The 15,340-nt window shown below is 42.2% G+C and overlaps 2 protein-coding genes across 4 annotated transcripts in view; one reads left to right on the top strand and one right to left on the bottom strand.

Moving 5' to 3' along the window:
* Positions 1 to 470: 470 nt before the first annotated feature.
* On the top strand, positions 471 to 11,886 carry LOC110538599 (branched-chain-amino-acid aminotransferase, cytosolic). 2 transcript variants are annotated; one of them, XM_021625513.3, is made up of 11 exons: positions 471 to 576; positions 4,819 to 4,890; positions 5,367 to 5,567; positions 5,818 to 5,928; positions 6,041 to 6,160; positions 6,542 to 6,705; positions 7,206 to 7,348; positions 9,294 to 9,379; positions 9,556 to 9,696; positions 9,795 to 9,869; positions 10,028 to 11,886. In XM_021625513.3, exons 1-11 carry the CDS (start codon positions 559 to 561, stop codon positions 10,067 to 10,069), a joined length of 1,173 nt encoding a protein of 390 aa, XP_021481188.1. In that variant the 5' UTR covers positions 471 to 558; the 3' UTR covers positions 10,070 to 11,886. The 2 variants fall into 2 exon arrangements, with proteins under 2 accessions (XP_021481188.1, XP_090049886.1); XM_090193760.1 differs by having other exon boundaries at positions 520 to 576; positions 5,206 to 5,567.
* A 54-nt stretch (positions 11,887 to 11,940) lies between these two features.
* Positions 11,941 to 15,340, bottom strand: part of LOC110538600 (interferon-induced 35 kDa protein homolog) — a 9,436-nt gene continuing 6,036 nt past the window's right edge. For both annotated transcript variants that reach the window (XM_090193757.1, XM_090193758.1), the window contains 7 exons: positions 14,581 to 14,739; positions 14,284 to 14,400; positions 14,022 to 14,169; positions 13,839 to 13,948; positions 13,429 to 13,615; positions 13,149 to 13,258; positions 11,941 to 12,715 (listed from right to left, as the gene is read on the bottom strand). In XM_090193757.1, the coding sequence (XP_090049883.1) occupies positions 12,506 to 12,715; positions 13,149 to 13,258; positions 13,429 to 13,615; positions 13,839 to 13,948; positions 14,022 to 14,169; positions 14,284 to 14,400; positions 14,581 to 14,739 (1,041 nt within the window). In that variant the 3' untranslated portion in view covers positions 11,941 to 12,505. The remainder of the gene's footprint in view (positions 12,716 to 13,148; positions 13,259 to 13,428; positions 13,616 to 13,838; positions 13,949 to 14,021; positions 14,170 to 14,283; positions 14,401 to 14,580; positions 14,740 to 15,340) is intronic.

Below are 15,340 nucleotides of genomic sequence, written 5' to 3'. Positions count from 1 at the left end.
CCATGGTTACGTATTTAAATGCCCATCCCCCGAATGCACGACGTCCAATCAAATAATAAGATTGCTACAACTCCCCGTTCGTAGACCAATCGTGGCCATCTCCACTCTTGGTCGTTTGAACTTGATAAACCTCGTTTATTCGAACCCATCTAACCCTGTCTGTTTTGTCCAACCAGATGGCAGAAATTCGTCACGCCTATGTCATCTTCAACAACACACTGCTGTGCTGACTATTACCATCTTCCATTATAATTTGCTGTATATTTTATTAATAATTAATTCAGTATTCATACCAGCATGTCTTCAGATGACATCTTTATTATTTCGTGTAAAGGTAAAATAGCCTACTTGAAATTCAATGGAATTTGCAAACCTATTCTTGCACAATTTACAAATAAAATATATAAGAAATATATATCAGATACGAATTTGTTTTATTGTTTTAATCTCAAGAACATTGTTATTATGACAAGGTCCAATACGGAACGCAAATGACCACCGCTTATAGAATTTGCTCCCACACGAACACATTTACCATTCATTAGCTACATAGCGGCGATGGCAGCTCTGAGGACGGTGAGTCCAAAGATCACTCTCTTTTATCTCGATCGTCTCTGTAAATAGTTAACAATGCGGGGCTAATGTGTTGAACAAGTAAGAGTTCATGGACCTCCACTATTTACTTGTTTAACTTATGTGCTACTCGTCCCGCGCTGCTTTACCTTCAGTCTATCAGCTACAGTTTTTGGTGACGTTATTCATGTTGGCAGTGTCGACATAATGCGTGCAGTCACAGATTAATAGGCCTAGGGGTGTTTTTGCGCCAGTATTCGGAGCGGGGGTGATAAATAAATGTGTGGCGTAAAAATACGATCTTTAACAGATTTGAATTCTTATGCAAAATAACATTGCAGTAATGAATATTTAGGGTGGATTACATTATTCCGAATCTTTAGCCAGTCAGAAACTACAGATGTAAGCTTTAAAATGTGAAGGGTGTTTTTTTACGATAAAAGCGAAATCTCAATGCATGGAAATACAGTGTCAAATTACGTTCCATTGTAAAGAGGTGGTTTTCCCTAGAAATGGCATGCCTGCTATGAGGTGTTGGCTATGTCTCCAACACACACACACTCTCTCTCTCCGCATACCTTCACCAGACAGGCCAAAACATACAGTACCAGTCAAACGTTTGGACACCTACTCATTCAAAGGTTTTAAATCATTTTTACTATTGTAGATTTTCTACATTGTAGATTAATAGTGAAGACATCAACTATGAAATAACACACATTATGGAGTAATCTAGTAACCTAAAAAGTGTTAAACAGATCAGAATATATTTGAGATTCTTCGAAGTAGCCTCCCTTTGCAGCTTTGCACATTCTTGGCATTCTCTCAACCAGCTTCATGAGGTAGTCACCTGGAATGCATTTCAATTAACAGGTGTGCCTTGTTAAAAGTTAATTTGTGGAATTTCTTTCCTCCTTAATGTGTGTGAGCCAATCAGTTGTTGTGATAAGGTAGAGGTGGTATACAGAAGATTGCCCTATTTGGTAAAAGACCAAGTCCATATTATGGCAAGAACAGCTCAAATAAGCAAAGAGAAACAACAGTCCATCATTACTTTAGAACATCAAGGTCAGTCAATCTGGATAATTTCAAGAACTTTGAAAATTACTTCAAGTGCAGTCGCAAAAACCATCAAGCGCTATGATGAAACTGGCTCTCATGAGGACCGCCACAGGAAAGGAAGACCCAGAGTTACCTCTGCGGCAGAGGATAAGTTTATTAGAGTTAACTGCACTTCAGATTGCAGCCCAAATAAATGCTTCACAAAACAGACACATCTCAACATCAACTGTTCAGAGGAGACTGCGTGAATCAGGCCTTCATGGTGGAATTGCTGCAATGAACCAACTACTAAAAGGACATCAATAATAAGAAGACTTGATGAGACCAAATTTGAGATTTTTGGTTCCAACCACCGTGTCTTTGTGAGACGCAGAGTAGGTGAACTGATGATCTCTGCATGTGTGGTTCCCACTGTGAAGCATGTAGGAGATGTGGGGGTGCTTTGCTGGTGACACTGTCGGTGATTCATTTAGAATTCAAGGCATACTTAACCAGCATGGCTACCACAGCATTATGCAGCGATACGCCATCCCATCTGGTTTGGGCTTAGTCCCACTATCATTTGTTTTTCAACAGGACAATAACCCAAAACAAACCTCCAGGTTGTATAAGGGGTTCCAATTCATCCCAAAGTTGTTCGATGGGGTTGAGGTCAGGGCTCTGTGCAGGCCAATCAAGTTCTTCCACACCGATCAACAAACCAGTTCTGTATGGACCACACTTTGTCATGCTGAAACAGGAAAGGGCCTTCCCCAAACTGTTGCCACAAAGTTAGAAGCACATAATCATCTACAATGTCATTGTAGGCTGTAGCATTAAGATTTCCCTTCACTGGAACTAAGGGGCCTAGCCCGAACCATTATTCCTCCTCCGCCAAACTTTACAGTTGGCACTATGCATTGGGGCAGGTAGCGTTCTCCTGGCATTGGCCAAACACAGATTTATCCATCGGACTGCCAGATGGTGATACGTGATTCATCACAACAGAGAACGCGTTTCCGCTGCTTCAGAGTCCAATGGCGGCAAGCTTTACACCACTCCAGCATTGAGCATGGTGATTTTAGGCTTGTGTGCAGCTGCTCGGCCATGGAAACCCATTTCATGAAGCTCCCAACGAACAGTTCTTGTGCTGTCGTTGCTTCCAGTGGCAGGTTGGAACTCGGTTGTGAGTTTTGCATCCGAGGACAGACGATTTTTACGCACTTCAGCACTCGGCGGTCCCGTTCTGTGAGCTTGTGTGGTCTACTACGTCGCGGCTGCGCTGTTGTTGCTCTTAGACATTTCTACTTCACAATAAGAGCACTTACAGTTGACCGGGGCAGCTCTAGCAGGACAGGAATTTGACGAACTGACTTGTTAGAAAGGGTGCATCTTATGACGGAGCCACGTTGAAAGTCACTGAGCCCTTCCGTAAGGCCATTCTACTAACAATGTTTGTCTATGGAGGTTGCATGGCTGTGTGCTCGATTTTTTTTATACACGTGTACACATTTGGTGTCCACATACCTTTTTGTGTGTGTGTGTGTTAGAGGTCGACCGATTAATCGGAATGGCCGATTAATTAGGGCCGATTTCAAGATTTCATAACAATCGGAAATCTGTATTTTTGGGCGCCGATTTGGTGATAAAAAAAAAATGTATTTATTTATTTTTAGAGATTTTTTTTTTACACCTTTTTATTTAACTAGGCAAGTCAGTTAAGAACACATTCTTATTTTCAATGACGGCCTAGGAACGGTGAGTTAACTGCCTCGTTCAGGGGCAGAAAGACAGATTTTCACCTTGTCAGCTCGGGGGATCCACTCTTGCAAACTTACAGTTAACTAGTCCAACGCAATAACGACCTGCCTCTCTCTCATTGCACTCCACAAGGAGTCTGCCTGTTACGCAAATGCAGTAAGCCAAGGTAAGTTGCTTGCTAGCATTAAACTTATCTTATAAAAAACAATCAATCATAATCACTAGTTAGCTACACATGGTTGATGATATTACTAGATATTATCTAGAGTGTCCTGTGTTGCATATAATCTGACTGAGCATACAAGTATCTAAGTATCTGACTGAGTGGTGGTAGGCAGAAGCAGGCGCATAAACATTCATTCAAACAGCACTTTCGTGCGTTTTGCCAGCAGCTCTTCGTTGTGCGTCAAGCATTGAGCTGTTTATGACTTCAAGCCTATCAACTCCCGAGATGAGGCGAGATGAGCACGTGCGAATAGCGTTTCAAACTTCACTCGCTCTGAGCCTTGGGGTGGTTGTTTCCCTTGCTCTGCATGGGTAATGCTGCTTCGATGTGGTGGCTGTTGTCGTTGTGTTGCTGGTTCGAGCCCAGGGAGGAGCGAGGAGAGGGACGGAAGCTATACTGTTACACTGGCAATACTAAAGTGCCTATAAGAACATCCAATAGTCAAAGGTTAATGAAATACAAATGGTATAGAGGGAAATAGTCCTATAATAACTACAACCTAAAACTTCTTACCTGGGAATATTGAAGACTCATGTTAAAAGGAACCACCAGCTTTCATATGTTCTCATGTTCTGAGCAAGGAACTGAAACGTTAGCTTTCTTACATAGCACATATTGCACTTTTACGTTCTTCTCCAACACTTTGTTTTTGCATTATTTAAACCAAATTGAACATGTTTCATTATCTACTTGAGGCTAAATTGATTTTATTGATGTATTATATTAAGTTAAGTGTTAATTCAGTATTGTTGTAATTGTCATTATTACAAATACATTTTTATTTTTATTTTTTTAAATCGGCCGATTAATCGGTATCGGCTTTTTTTGGTCCTCCAATAATCGGTATCGGTGTTGAAAAATCATAAATCGGTCGACCTCTAGTGTGTGTATATATTATTAGTGTATTTACAGCCTACTGCTTTGCTCCAGCTGTCCCTTACACAGACACAGTGCAGGTAGTGAACAGTATATATATATATATATATATATTTTTTTTTTTTACGTCACGACAGACACGTGTGGTGCTTTACTGGTTTACATGTATCTAGAAGAGGGACAACATTGTCAACTTGGTTGAGAAGGCAAGTTTCCAAAGTGGGAGTAGATTGTATTACAAGGCTCTTAGTAGGTTATTTGTCATAATGTGAATTCTGGTAGCCTATATTCTTTTAACTTTACCAGGATTATTAAATGTAATGTTTTCTCTTGTTTATTAGGCACTTCATGGACGGTTCATTCAAGCCATCCCCTACTCTTTGGGGTCGTTGCGGTTTGCCAGCTCATTCAAGGTAATATATAAAGGAGAAGTAATGACCAGACACCTGAGACAGTTTCCTGAGTCATTGTATTACTCTATTGTCTGAGTCATCACAACCCCCAACACAGGAGGTCTTTAGGAGCTTGGTATGACTCTGAGGCACGGCTGTTTATTAACAGAGGCCGGCTGAAGCTTGTTTACAGGCAGAAGTGTCATTTGGCACGTGTTCAGTAGCCTACCAGTCAGCCCGGGGGTCTTTTGATCAAACTTTTTCTTAGTCCGCCACGTGACTCTGTACCCTTTCTTCCCTTCTCTCACTTCCTTGTGCTTTGGTTATTTAATTCAGTTTAATTGAAGTGCTTAATTGGCTCCCAAGCCACCATTCATTTCCACTCCAAGCCCTTTCATTACAATAAAGAAAATCATTGTGTTCGGCCCTCGCTCTGTTCCTTTCCCCTCCTCGTCTGTCCGTCTGTCTCTTCTGCTCCGCCCCGCTTCCTGTCTCAGGCCGCAGACCTCACTATCGAGCGCAACACTGCGGGGAAGCCCAAGCCAGACCCCGCCTCCCTGGTGTTTGGCAAGCAGTTTTCAGACCACATGCTGACCATCTATTGGTCAGAGAAAGAGGGCTGGAAGGTTCCCCAGATCAAGCCCTTTCAGAACCTGTCGCTGCACCCTGCCACCTCTGCCCTGCACTACTCCATAGAGGTGAGAGAAGGAGCCATAGTGCAGACATAGGAGACATTTGGCTATGTTAGCCTCGTAAAACCAGACAGACGTCGCAATAGTTCACATTCTGTTTCATAAAGGAAATATGAGCGCAGTGGTCAATTTGCCTGACGAGGCTAGCACTGTCTTACTGAGACCTCGGTCCTTGATACAAGTCACCTAGCTTATTCTTTCAGAGATGGTTCATTCTGCCAGATGTATGAACAGTATGTCTGTGTCTGTCTCTCAGCTGTTTGAGGGCATGAAGGCGTTCAGAGGGGTGGACAACCACATCCGTCTGTTCAGACCCAACCTGAACATGGAGAGGATGCACCGCACTGCTGATCGCAGCTGTCTCCCTGTGAGTCTCTCTCAGACCTGGTCCTGAAGAACCCCATGTAAGCGCTGGTTTTCCACTCAATTGAACTGAACCAAGTAGTTACAGGTCCTCTGTCCCTCCCGTCTCTGTGTAGTTGTTTGATAAGGTGGAGCTGTTGGAGTGCATCAGGAAGCTGGTGGAGGTGGACCAGGACTGGGTCCCCTACTCCCTAGACGCCAGCCTCTACATCAGACCCACCTACATTGGGATTGAGGTGAGCACTGCTCCCCCTCTCAGACACAGGAGACAGTCTCCATGATTTCACATTTGGGGGGGGGGGGGGGGGGGGGGGGGGGGGAGTAGCCTAGTGGTTAGAGCGTTGGGCCAGTAACCGAAAGGTTGCTAGATCGAATCCCTGAGCTGACAAGGTAAAAATCTGTCGTTCTGCCCCTGAACAGGGCAGTTAACCCACTGTTCCTAGGCCGTCATTGTAAATAAGAACTGGTTCTTAATTGACTTCCCTAGTTAAATAAAAAAAAATATCATATCTATTTTTTAACCATCTACACTTAGCCCTAGGTAGTGACATAGCGCTGTCACTGTTTCCTCCAGTAACACCCATCTCCTTCCTTCCCTCTCCCCCTCCTGACCTTAGCCTTCCCTGGGTGTGTCGAGGTCCAGCCAAGCCCTACTATTTTGCATCGTGGGTCCTGTAGGGCCCTACTTTACCACAGGGGCCTTCAGCCCAGTCTCTCTGCTGGCAGACCCAAGCTATGTCAGGGCCTGTAGAGGGGGGGTTGGAGCTTACAAGATGGGGGGGTGAGTATCACACTTTTAACACACACACTTCCAAGTAGAAGTGACTCAACAATTTGCGAAAGCAAAAATGGGTTGCTTTGTTGCGTTGGAATTTCCAAAAAACGAGAGTGGTTTCTTAATAGCTTATTAGCTATATAACAACTCTTGTATAACGTCATGGAATTATCAAGATATGGTCTGACTCTGGGGCCCCAAGTTTACTTCTGAATAGAGACAGCTTGAGGCTTATAATGTAATTGTTTAGCTATTTTAACCATGCACATTCCTCTAGACAACATGTTGGCTGCATGTTACCTGAACATGAACTTAATGTCCTGTCTGTCCTCTGGTAGCCATGTTGTTTGACCTCTCTCACAAGGTCAGCCCCCCCAGCAGGAGGAGCTGTTTGTGTGTCCAAGGGAGCTGCCTTCTGAAATGAAAAATTCCACCATCCCTCCTCTCTCCCATGTCTATTCCTCCCTTTCACTCTCAAACTTTCCATCTCTTTCTCTCTCTGTCAGTAACTATGGGCCTACTATATCAGTGCAGAATGAGGCCATAAAGCAGGGCTGTCAGCAGGTCCTGTGGCTGTATGGAGAGCAGGAGGAGATCACAGAGGTCGGCACCATGAACCTCTTCATCTACTGGATGAATGAGGGAGGAGGTCTGTTTCACTGTCTATCGTCTGTACGGCGCCTTCAGAATGTATTCACAACCCTTGACTTTTTCCAAATGTTGTTGTGTTACAGCCGGAATTTAAAATTGAATAAATTGAGATTTTATCACTGGCGTACACACAATAGGCCAGTGATAATGTCAAAGTAAAATTAATTACAAATTAAAAACCCGAAACGTCTTGAGTCAATAAGTATTCAATCCCTGGCAAGCCTAAATAAGTTCAAGTCACATAAGTTGCATGGACTCACTCTGTGTGCAATAATAGTAATCAACATGATTTATTAATGATTACCTCATCTCTGTACCCCACACATACAATTATCTGTAAGGTCCTTCAGTTGAGCAGTGAATTTCAAACACAGATTCAACCACAAAGACCAGGGAGGTTTTCCAATGCCTCGCAAAGAAGGGCACCTATTGGTAGACACTGAATATCCCTTTGAGCATGGTAAAGTTAGTAATTACACTTTGGATGGTGTATCAATACACCCAGTCAAACAAAGATGCAGGCGTCCCTCCTAACTCAGTTGCCGGAGAGGAAGGAAACCGCTCCGGGATTTCAACACGAGGCCAATGGTGACTTTAAAACAGTTACAGAGTTTAATGACTGTAATTAGGAGACCACTGAGGATGAATCTACAACTATGTAGTTACTCCACAATACTAACCTAAATGACAGAGTGGGGAAAAAGCAAGCCTGTATGAATAAAATATTCTAAAACATTCATCCTGTTTGCAACAAGGCACTTAAGTAATACAGCAAAATATGTGGCAAAGCAATTCACTTTTTGTCCTAAATACAAAATGTTGTGTTTAAGGCAAATCCAATACAACACATTACTGAGTACCACTCCATATTTTCAAGCATAGTGATGCCAGTATCATGTTATGGGTATGCTTGTAATTGTTAAGGACTGGGGAGATTTTCAGGATAAAAAATAAATGGAGCTAAGCACAGGTAAAATCCTAGAGGAAAACCTGGTTCAGTCTGCTTTCCACCAGACACTGGGTGATGAATAACCTAATAACGGATTTTTTTTCGATTTTTGAACCAAATTTTTGAACCAATTTTTTTTTTTTCTTCCGTTTTTTTTTTTCCCTATTTTTTTTCCCTATTTTTTTTCCGATTCTTTTCCCGATTTTTTTCCGATTTGGAAAGCAGACTGAACCAGGTTTTCCTCTAGGATTTTACCTGTGCTTAGCTCCATTTATTTTTTATCCTGAAAATCTCCCCAGTCCTTAACAATTACAAGCATACCCATCAAGGCCAACTCTACCTCAAAATAAGACTGTCAATGTTTGAGTAGCCGAGTTACAGTTTTGACTTACATCTACTTGAAAATCTATGGCAGGACCTGAAAGTGGTTGTCTAGCAATGATCAACAACCAATTTGACAGAGCTTGAAGAATTTTGAAAATAATAATTTGGCAAATGTTGCACAATCCAGGTGGGGAAAGCTCATAGAGACTGACCCAGAAAGACTCATTCACAGCTGTAATAACTGCCGAAGTTGCTTCGACAAAGTATTGACTCCGGTATGTACACGTAAATGAGATTTCTGTATTTAATTTTCAATAAATTTGCAAAAATGTGCTTCACTTTGTCATTGTGGGGTATTATGTGTAGATTGAGAGATTTTTCAAAAATATTTAATCCATTTTGAATGAAGGCTGTAACACACAAAAATGCAGACTAGGTGAAGGGGTATGAATACTTTCTGAAGGTACCGTATGTCTGTTTGACTGTCTCTAGTCTGTATGTCTGTGTTTGTTCACTTAGTGTCTGCCTGGACTGTCAAAATAGGCTGTGTCAGTGCTTCCCCCTGTTGGATGTTAATGTTTCTGTTCAACTTGAAATGGTGAATTCTGTTCAACTCCAAACAACGGTGTACAGCTTATGTATGTGAGTAAGAGTACCTGTTTGTATGCAGAGAGAGAGTTGCTGACTCCTCCTCTAGATGGCATCATTCTCCCAGGAGTCACCAGACAGTCTCTGCTAGACCTGGCCAGAGAATGGGTAAGTAGGGGAGGAAGAGGGAGGTTATAATGGGAAAATATCAAAGTTATTTGAGAACAGAGAGGATATAAGACCAGTGTAATCCATTGACATAGAAGACAAAAGATGGTTAGCAGAATTATTTTATTGGAATTATAGTGATTGACAGTCATACGGACTTGTTTTGTTTCCTTCAGGGAGAGTTCAAAGTGACAGAGCGCACCATGGGCATGAAGGAGCTGCTCGGTGCTCTGGACTCAGGCAGGATTACGGAGGTGTTTGGTGCCGGGACGGCCTGTGTGGTCTGTCCCGTCGGCAGCCTGCTCTACAAAGGGAAGGTAACCACAAGCCTTGGTGTATTTACATTTTTCTGAAACCCTTTTGTTTTGCCCTCAAACAAAATGCTCCAGATTATATTCTCTCTCCCCTCCCTCAGACCTACCAAATTCCTACAATGCAGAATGGTCCAGACCTGGCCAAGCGATTCCACAAAGAGCTGACAGACATGCAGGTAAGCAGGTCTGCCCTAATGCTTGCTTTGACCCTTTAAACAGAGTACTTCCCTCCGATATTAATTAGAACTAAATACATTTTGCTCTAAGCAACAAAATAAAGATCTTTTTTATTTTTTCCCACTCTTCACTTCTTCTGGCGCCATCCACTCCTCAGTATGGCCGGAAACAGAGTGAATGGGCACCACTGGTCGTTTAATTGGCAGTTTGCACATGCCAATCATATCGCGACCAGTCCCCCGCTCCATCTTCAAGACCAGCAGTTTCAGCACAACCCATAATGCACTCCTTCTGATAGGCTGGCAGACCGACAGAGATGAACAGGTCACGTCTGTTACTCCTGGTGTTTCTGCGGGGACTTGTAAAGGGATAGGGTTAGTCTGTCATTCAAATGTTGCAACTTGCATGGAATACCGACAGTTACACAATACTGTATAAGTAATGCTGTGAAACGGCCGCAGCCTCGGTTCAACCAACCTAGTCTAGTCTGTATTAGGAACAAAGTCAGTCTTCTTCCTATTCAGTCCTTTATCATACTGTAGCACAGGTTACAGAAGAAATCGTCCAAGCTTTTTAATAAACACTACCTGAGATGGTCTATAGGGTTGTCCATGCTATTAGACACAAACTGATGTATTGTTGTAATAGTTTAAATATGCAATACGCATAACTATTGTAGGGGATTACTGGTAAGTTATTGGTCATTTGCAATATGGGAATAACTTTTACAGGTACTTAATAGGAACAATTGAGTGTTAGACATTTTCACTGGCTGACATAAGGAATGTGTTGACTGTACTATTATTGTTAAGTGACTGTAGGAACGGATCAGATCAAAACCACGTCACAGGATTTGTTACTTTCTAAATATCACTATAACCTGAGGAAGTAGAATATGATTTAAAATACTTTGTTGTAGAACCTATGTATATCAGGCCAGGAATACAAATGGTTATACATACCATATTGACACCAGAGGTGCTTTTCAACAATCTCCTAGAAATGAGTTTACACTGACCTTAGTTTGATTTAAGTCAAGTGATCGTGTGTGTCTTTCTGGATTGGAAAGATGCCACTAAGAAAGTGATGTTGAAAAGATTGAGATTAAAATGGAGAGGTCCAAGTGAACTCAAGCATACACAGAGGTTAGCTATAGCTACATGATATACTTAAGCAATAAGGCCCGAGTGGGCGAGGTATATGCCCAATATACCATGGCTAAGGGCTGTTCATATGCGCAACGCCTGGATTCAGCCCTTTAGTCGTGATATATTGGCCATATACCTTTGGTGTCTTATTAAGCAATAAGGCACGAGGGAGTGTGGTATATGGCCAATAAGGGCTGTTCTTAGGCGGAATGCCTGGACTCAACCCTAAGCCGTGGTATAATGGCCATATACCACAAACCCGAGGTGCCATATTGCAGTTATAAACTGGTTACCAACTTAATTAGAGCAGTAAAAATACCTGTTTTGTCATATCCGTGGTATACGGTCTGATAAACCACGGCTGTCAGCCAACCAGTTTATTGTAGACTTCAGAGTATGAGAGAGACCATGTTCAATAGATGCTATAGACTGTGACTTCTGCACTAGGTTGTGTGTAATCATTATGTAAACTTAAGGTAACAATGAGTAGTTTTGTCTGTGGGTTTATCTTGTCAATTGGAACAACCGTCTTCCCAATTATTAACTGTATATCCAGGTTTATGTCCTCACCCTGCTGCTTTCCTTTCTATTAATGTATTTGCCTCTTTCATATCGCTTGGTTTTCTCCATTCCTCCCTAAGTGCCTGACCGGGTGTGTGGACTGTCGTTGTCCTGTGGATCTAACTTGTTTTTAGTGGTTGCACTAGGCTATACTGCTGGATCTTTGTGTTTTTGTTGTGGGACATTGTTACTAGATTTTTACAATAAACTCCATCTGTGTTCCATTGTCTGACTGGATGTGGTTTTGCTAAACTATTTGTACTGCTTTGATGCTCATGTACTTTACTCGATTAAAACTTAAATCTCACATTGTCAGTGTAGTCCCTTCTCAGTAATAATGAACGAACCACACACACCATCATAATGTCTGACTTGGTTCATTGGACAGACTTTATTACAATCATTGATTCTACTGTACAGAAAACAATAAAATACCACGATTATAGAACACTAAATTGTGACAGCTTTAGAGAGCTGTAGAATACACGTTCCTTCTAAACGTTAACTTAAAGATATCCAAATTAGTCTTGTCAAGCATAATTTACAGTTCTTTGGCAACTTAATTTTGTTCTGAATATTTTTTTCTTCACTAAGAACATTTCACCCAAAATGATCTGCATACATAATCAGAAATTCTATATAAATAGATGGTTCTACCAAATTATGTTTTGAAACAGGTATCCCAGAAAAGACAATATTAGACACGATGTAAATTCAGGGGTTGGCAATGTGCCAAAGCTTTTGACTTAAGATTAGCATTTGGTTGAAAGATTGCAATTGAGATCATACCTCTATGCTGATAGCAGGCCAGGATTAGATCCCCAGGCTGGATTTAACTGATCCTGTACTGAGATGGGATAGATGAGCAGCAATAGAAAGGTGTCTGTTGAGCTCACTAGGGGGAGGGCTATCAGTGCCTGGCCCTCTCACTGGCTCTGGTCTTCAGTGGGACAGTCCTCCTCGAACAGGGCCAGGGTGTGCTGCCCCAGGGGGTTGTAGAGGAAGGCGTCCACCTCTCCCCCACCGTTACTGGTCTTCTGGAAGTGGATCTCCAGCAGGTCCTGTAGGTTCTCCTGCTCCATAACGGCAGGGATGCCAGTCAGCAGCACAGTACGCCCACATGCTGACAGCCGTGTCTGGTAGAGGGGCGAGAAGGATCAGATTGGAGGATATCGCCTTACTGCAGACAGCTTCTAGACACTAATGGTTGGACTAGCTTGTCTGTAAGTCCCAAACAATGAGTTGAGCACCTATTATCTAGTGTATAGGGCCTTGAGTTTTTCCAGGTGAGGTAATGTGGAAACCAACACGTAAACATGTACATTACTTTAGCTTAACCCTGGAATTATAATTGTATAACAATCCCATTGTAGTTGTAACTTTTAACCAAATTTGAATGGGTGCACCACAGACTGAAACTGTGTACGGTTTATAACATTACTCTCTGAATTGATGATTTCACTAAGCATAAAGGTATTTCTGCTGATAGTGTAGCTTGCTTATTTTATTGTCTGGTTGTCATGGAGTTAAAGGGATAAACTCATTGCCATGAACATGAAATCTGCTTACCTGGAAACTTGTGATCTCTCCGTTCAGAAATGGAGTCACCTTCACACTGTTCTTCCTCCCTTTCTCAAACTCCACATCGTGGTACTGCTTGTCAGCCAGGCCTTTGGCAACTGTGGTAAACAATGCACAGTATGCTCAGTTAATCAAAAGTTGTAAATGTCTAATTATATAAAGTCAGAAGGAATGGACAGCAATAACAGTCTGATGAAAATGAATTCTTCTGAGCTTTTTCCCTTTATGAAGAAAACTACATTTTCCAACAGGAACTTGACTTGCGTACTATTGTTTTCTGTAAAAGTGATGACCACGTTGCCAGAATCATGCAGCATGTCAGACTCTTCCACCTCCCCCCCTCCATTCTTGCTCTTGGCAAAGTGGATCTCCAGTTTGTCGAGCAAGCGGTCCTCCTCGACCTTCTTGGGCAGGTTGGAAACCAGGATACGGCGGGAACATACCTCGGTGTCCATCTGAGGTAGAGAGTCAGGTGCACACACAGACACTGGTTCACACAAAGGAATGCAATGACATACATACAAATGAAATAAACTAACTGGATGTAATCCAAGTTATTCTGCACATGACACTCTTCATAACAGAGCCACAGTTGTTCAGGCCCTTGTATTGCACTCATTACATCATCTTCCTGACACCTAAACACTAGTGAATGGAGATGGGTCTCTGTGGTTGTACCTCTACTTGACAGGGCACCAGCAGCTGTATGAGCTTGGCCTCCAGAGTGATGGCACAATCCCCACCCAGATCCACCTTATGCTCCCTCAGGCTCAGGATCTTCTGGGCCACTGTGGAGGAAAGGCGGTATAATAACCACAGAAATAAAATAGGTGCTAGACAGAGTAAAGGTTTCGGTCTTACCTTCCTCATCCTCAAAAGTGATCAGTGCAGTGCCCTCCTCCATTGGATACACTATATGTGGCTTCACATCAAAATTGAGTGTGTTTGCGCCATCACCCGTTTCTCCAGTGAACACAACCTTCTTTTCAGGCACTGCAGCAGTAGACACCTAAAACCAAGAGATACCATCTTCAATAGTACATTAAATCTCAATACACCTCTACATTACACAGCCACACCAAGACTAATAATATAGCTCCTTAGTTTTGGGGTGTGGCCCTACATCAGTCTGCTGCTTGAGGTGGTGGGTGCTCTCCTCCTCAAGCTGCAGTTCTTCCTCTGCTCTCTGGATCTCCCTCTTCAGTCTGCTCTCCTCATCATGCAGGGCGGCTATCTTCTTCTGCAGAGAAACATTACTCCTATTAGTCATTCAGGCAGAATACAACACCTCTATCAAGACCTCTCTCAACCCCGCAAAAAGCCACTAAGTATAGGATAAGCCAAATATAGCGATATCCTAAGAAAAAAGTTAATTCTAGTGTTGATCTTCGGTTTAGTGGTTTGAGAGAGTTTGTCATACCCTTTCAGAATCTACATCCCTGGCTTGGTTGTTGTCATCCTCTTCCAGAGATATCCTCAGTTTGACTATGCGTTGTCTGAACTGATTAGCAAGGTCCTCCTGGTCATCCCTAGCTCTGGACAGGTCCTGCTGCTCCTTCAGCAACTGATTGTGTTGAACCTGAGAACACAGATTCTATGAGGCCCTTGAGCCATAGGCTACACATACACATACATATATATATATACACACAGTTGAAGTCGGAAGTTTACATACACTTAGGTTGGAATCATTAAAACTTGTTTTTCAACCACTACAAATTTATTGTTAACAAACTATAGTTTTGGAAAGTCGGTTAGGATATCTACTTTGCGAATGACAAACAATTTTTCTAACAATTGTTTACAGACAGATTATTTCAATTATAACTCACTGTATCACAATTCCAGTGGGTCAGAAGTTTACATACACTAAGTTTACTGTACTTTTAAACAGCTTGGAAAATTCCAGAAAATGATGTCAGCGCTTTAGAAGCTTCTGATAGGCTAATTGACATCATTTGAGTCAATTGGAGGTGTACCTGTTGATGTATTTCAAGGCCTACCTTCAAACTCAGTGCCTCTTTGCTTGACATCATGGGAAAATAAAAAGAAATCAGCCAAGATCTCAGAAAAGAATGGTAGACCTCCACAAGCCTGGTTCATCCTTGGGAGCAATTTCCAAACGCCTGAAGGTACCACATTCATCTGTACAAACAATAGTACGCAAGTATAAACACCAT

Source organism: Oncorhynchus mykiss, chromosome 12 (assembly GCF_057628025.1).
Source record: "Oncorhynchus mykiss isolate SJ-2025 chromosome 12, ASM5762802v1, whole genome shotgun sequence".
Lineage (NCBI taxonomy): Eukaryota > Metazoa > Chordata > Actinopteri > Salmoniformes > Salmonidae > Oncorhynchus > Oncorhynchus mykiss.
This window is presented reverse-complemented; position numbering and strand designations above follow the sequence as displayed.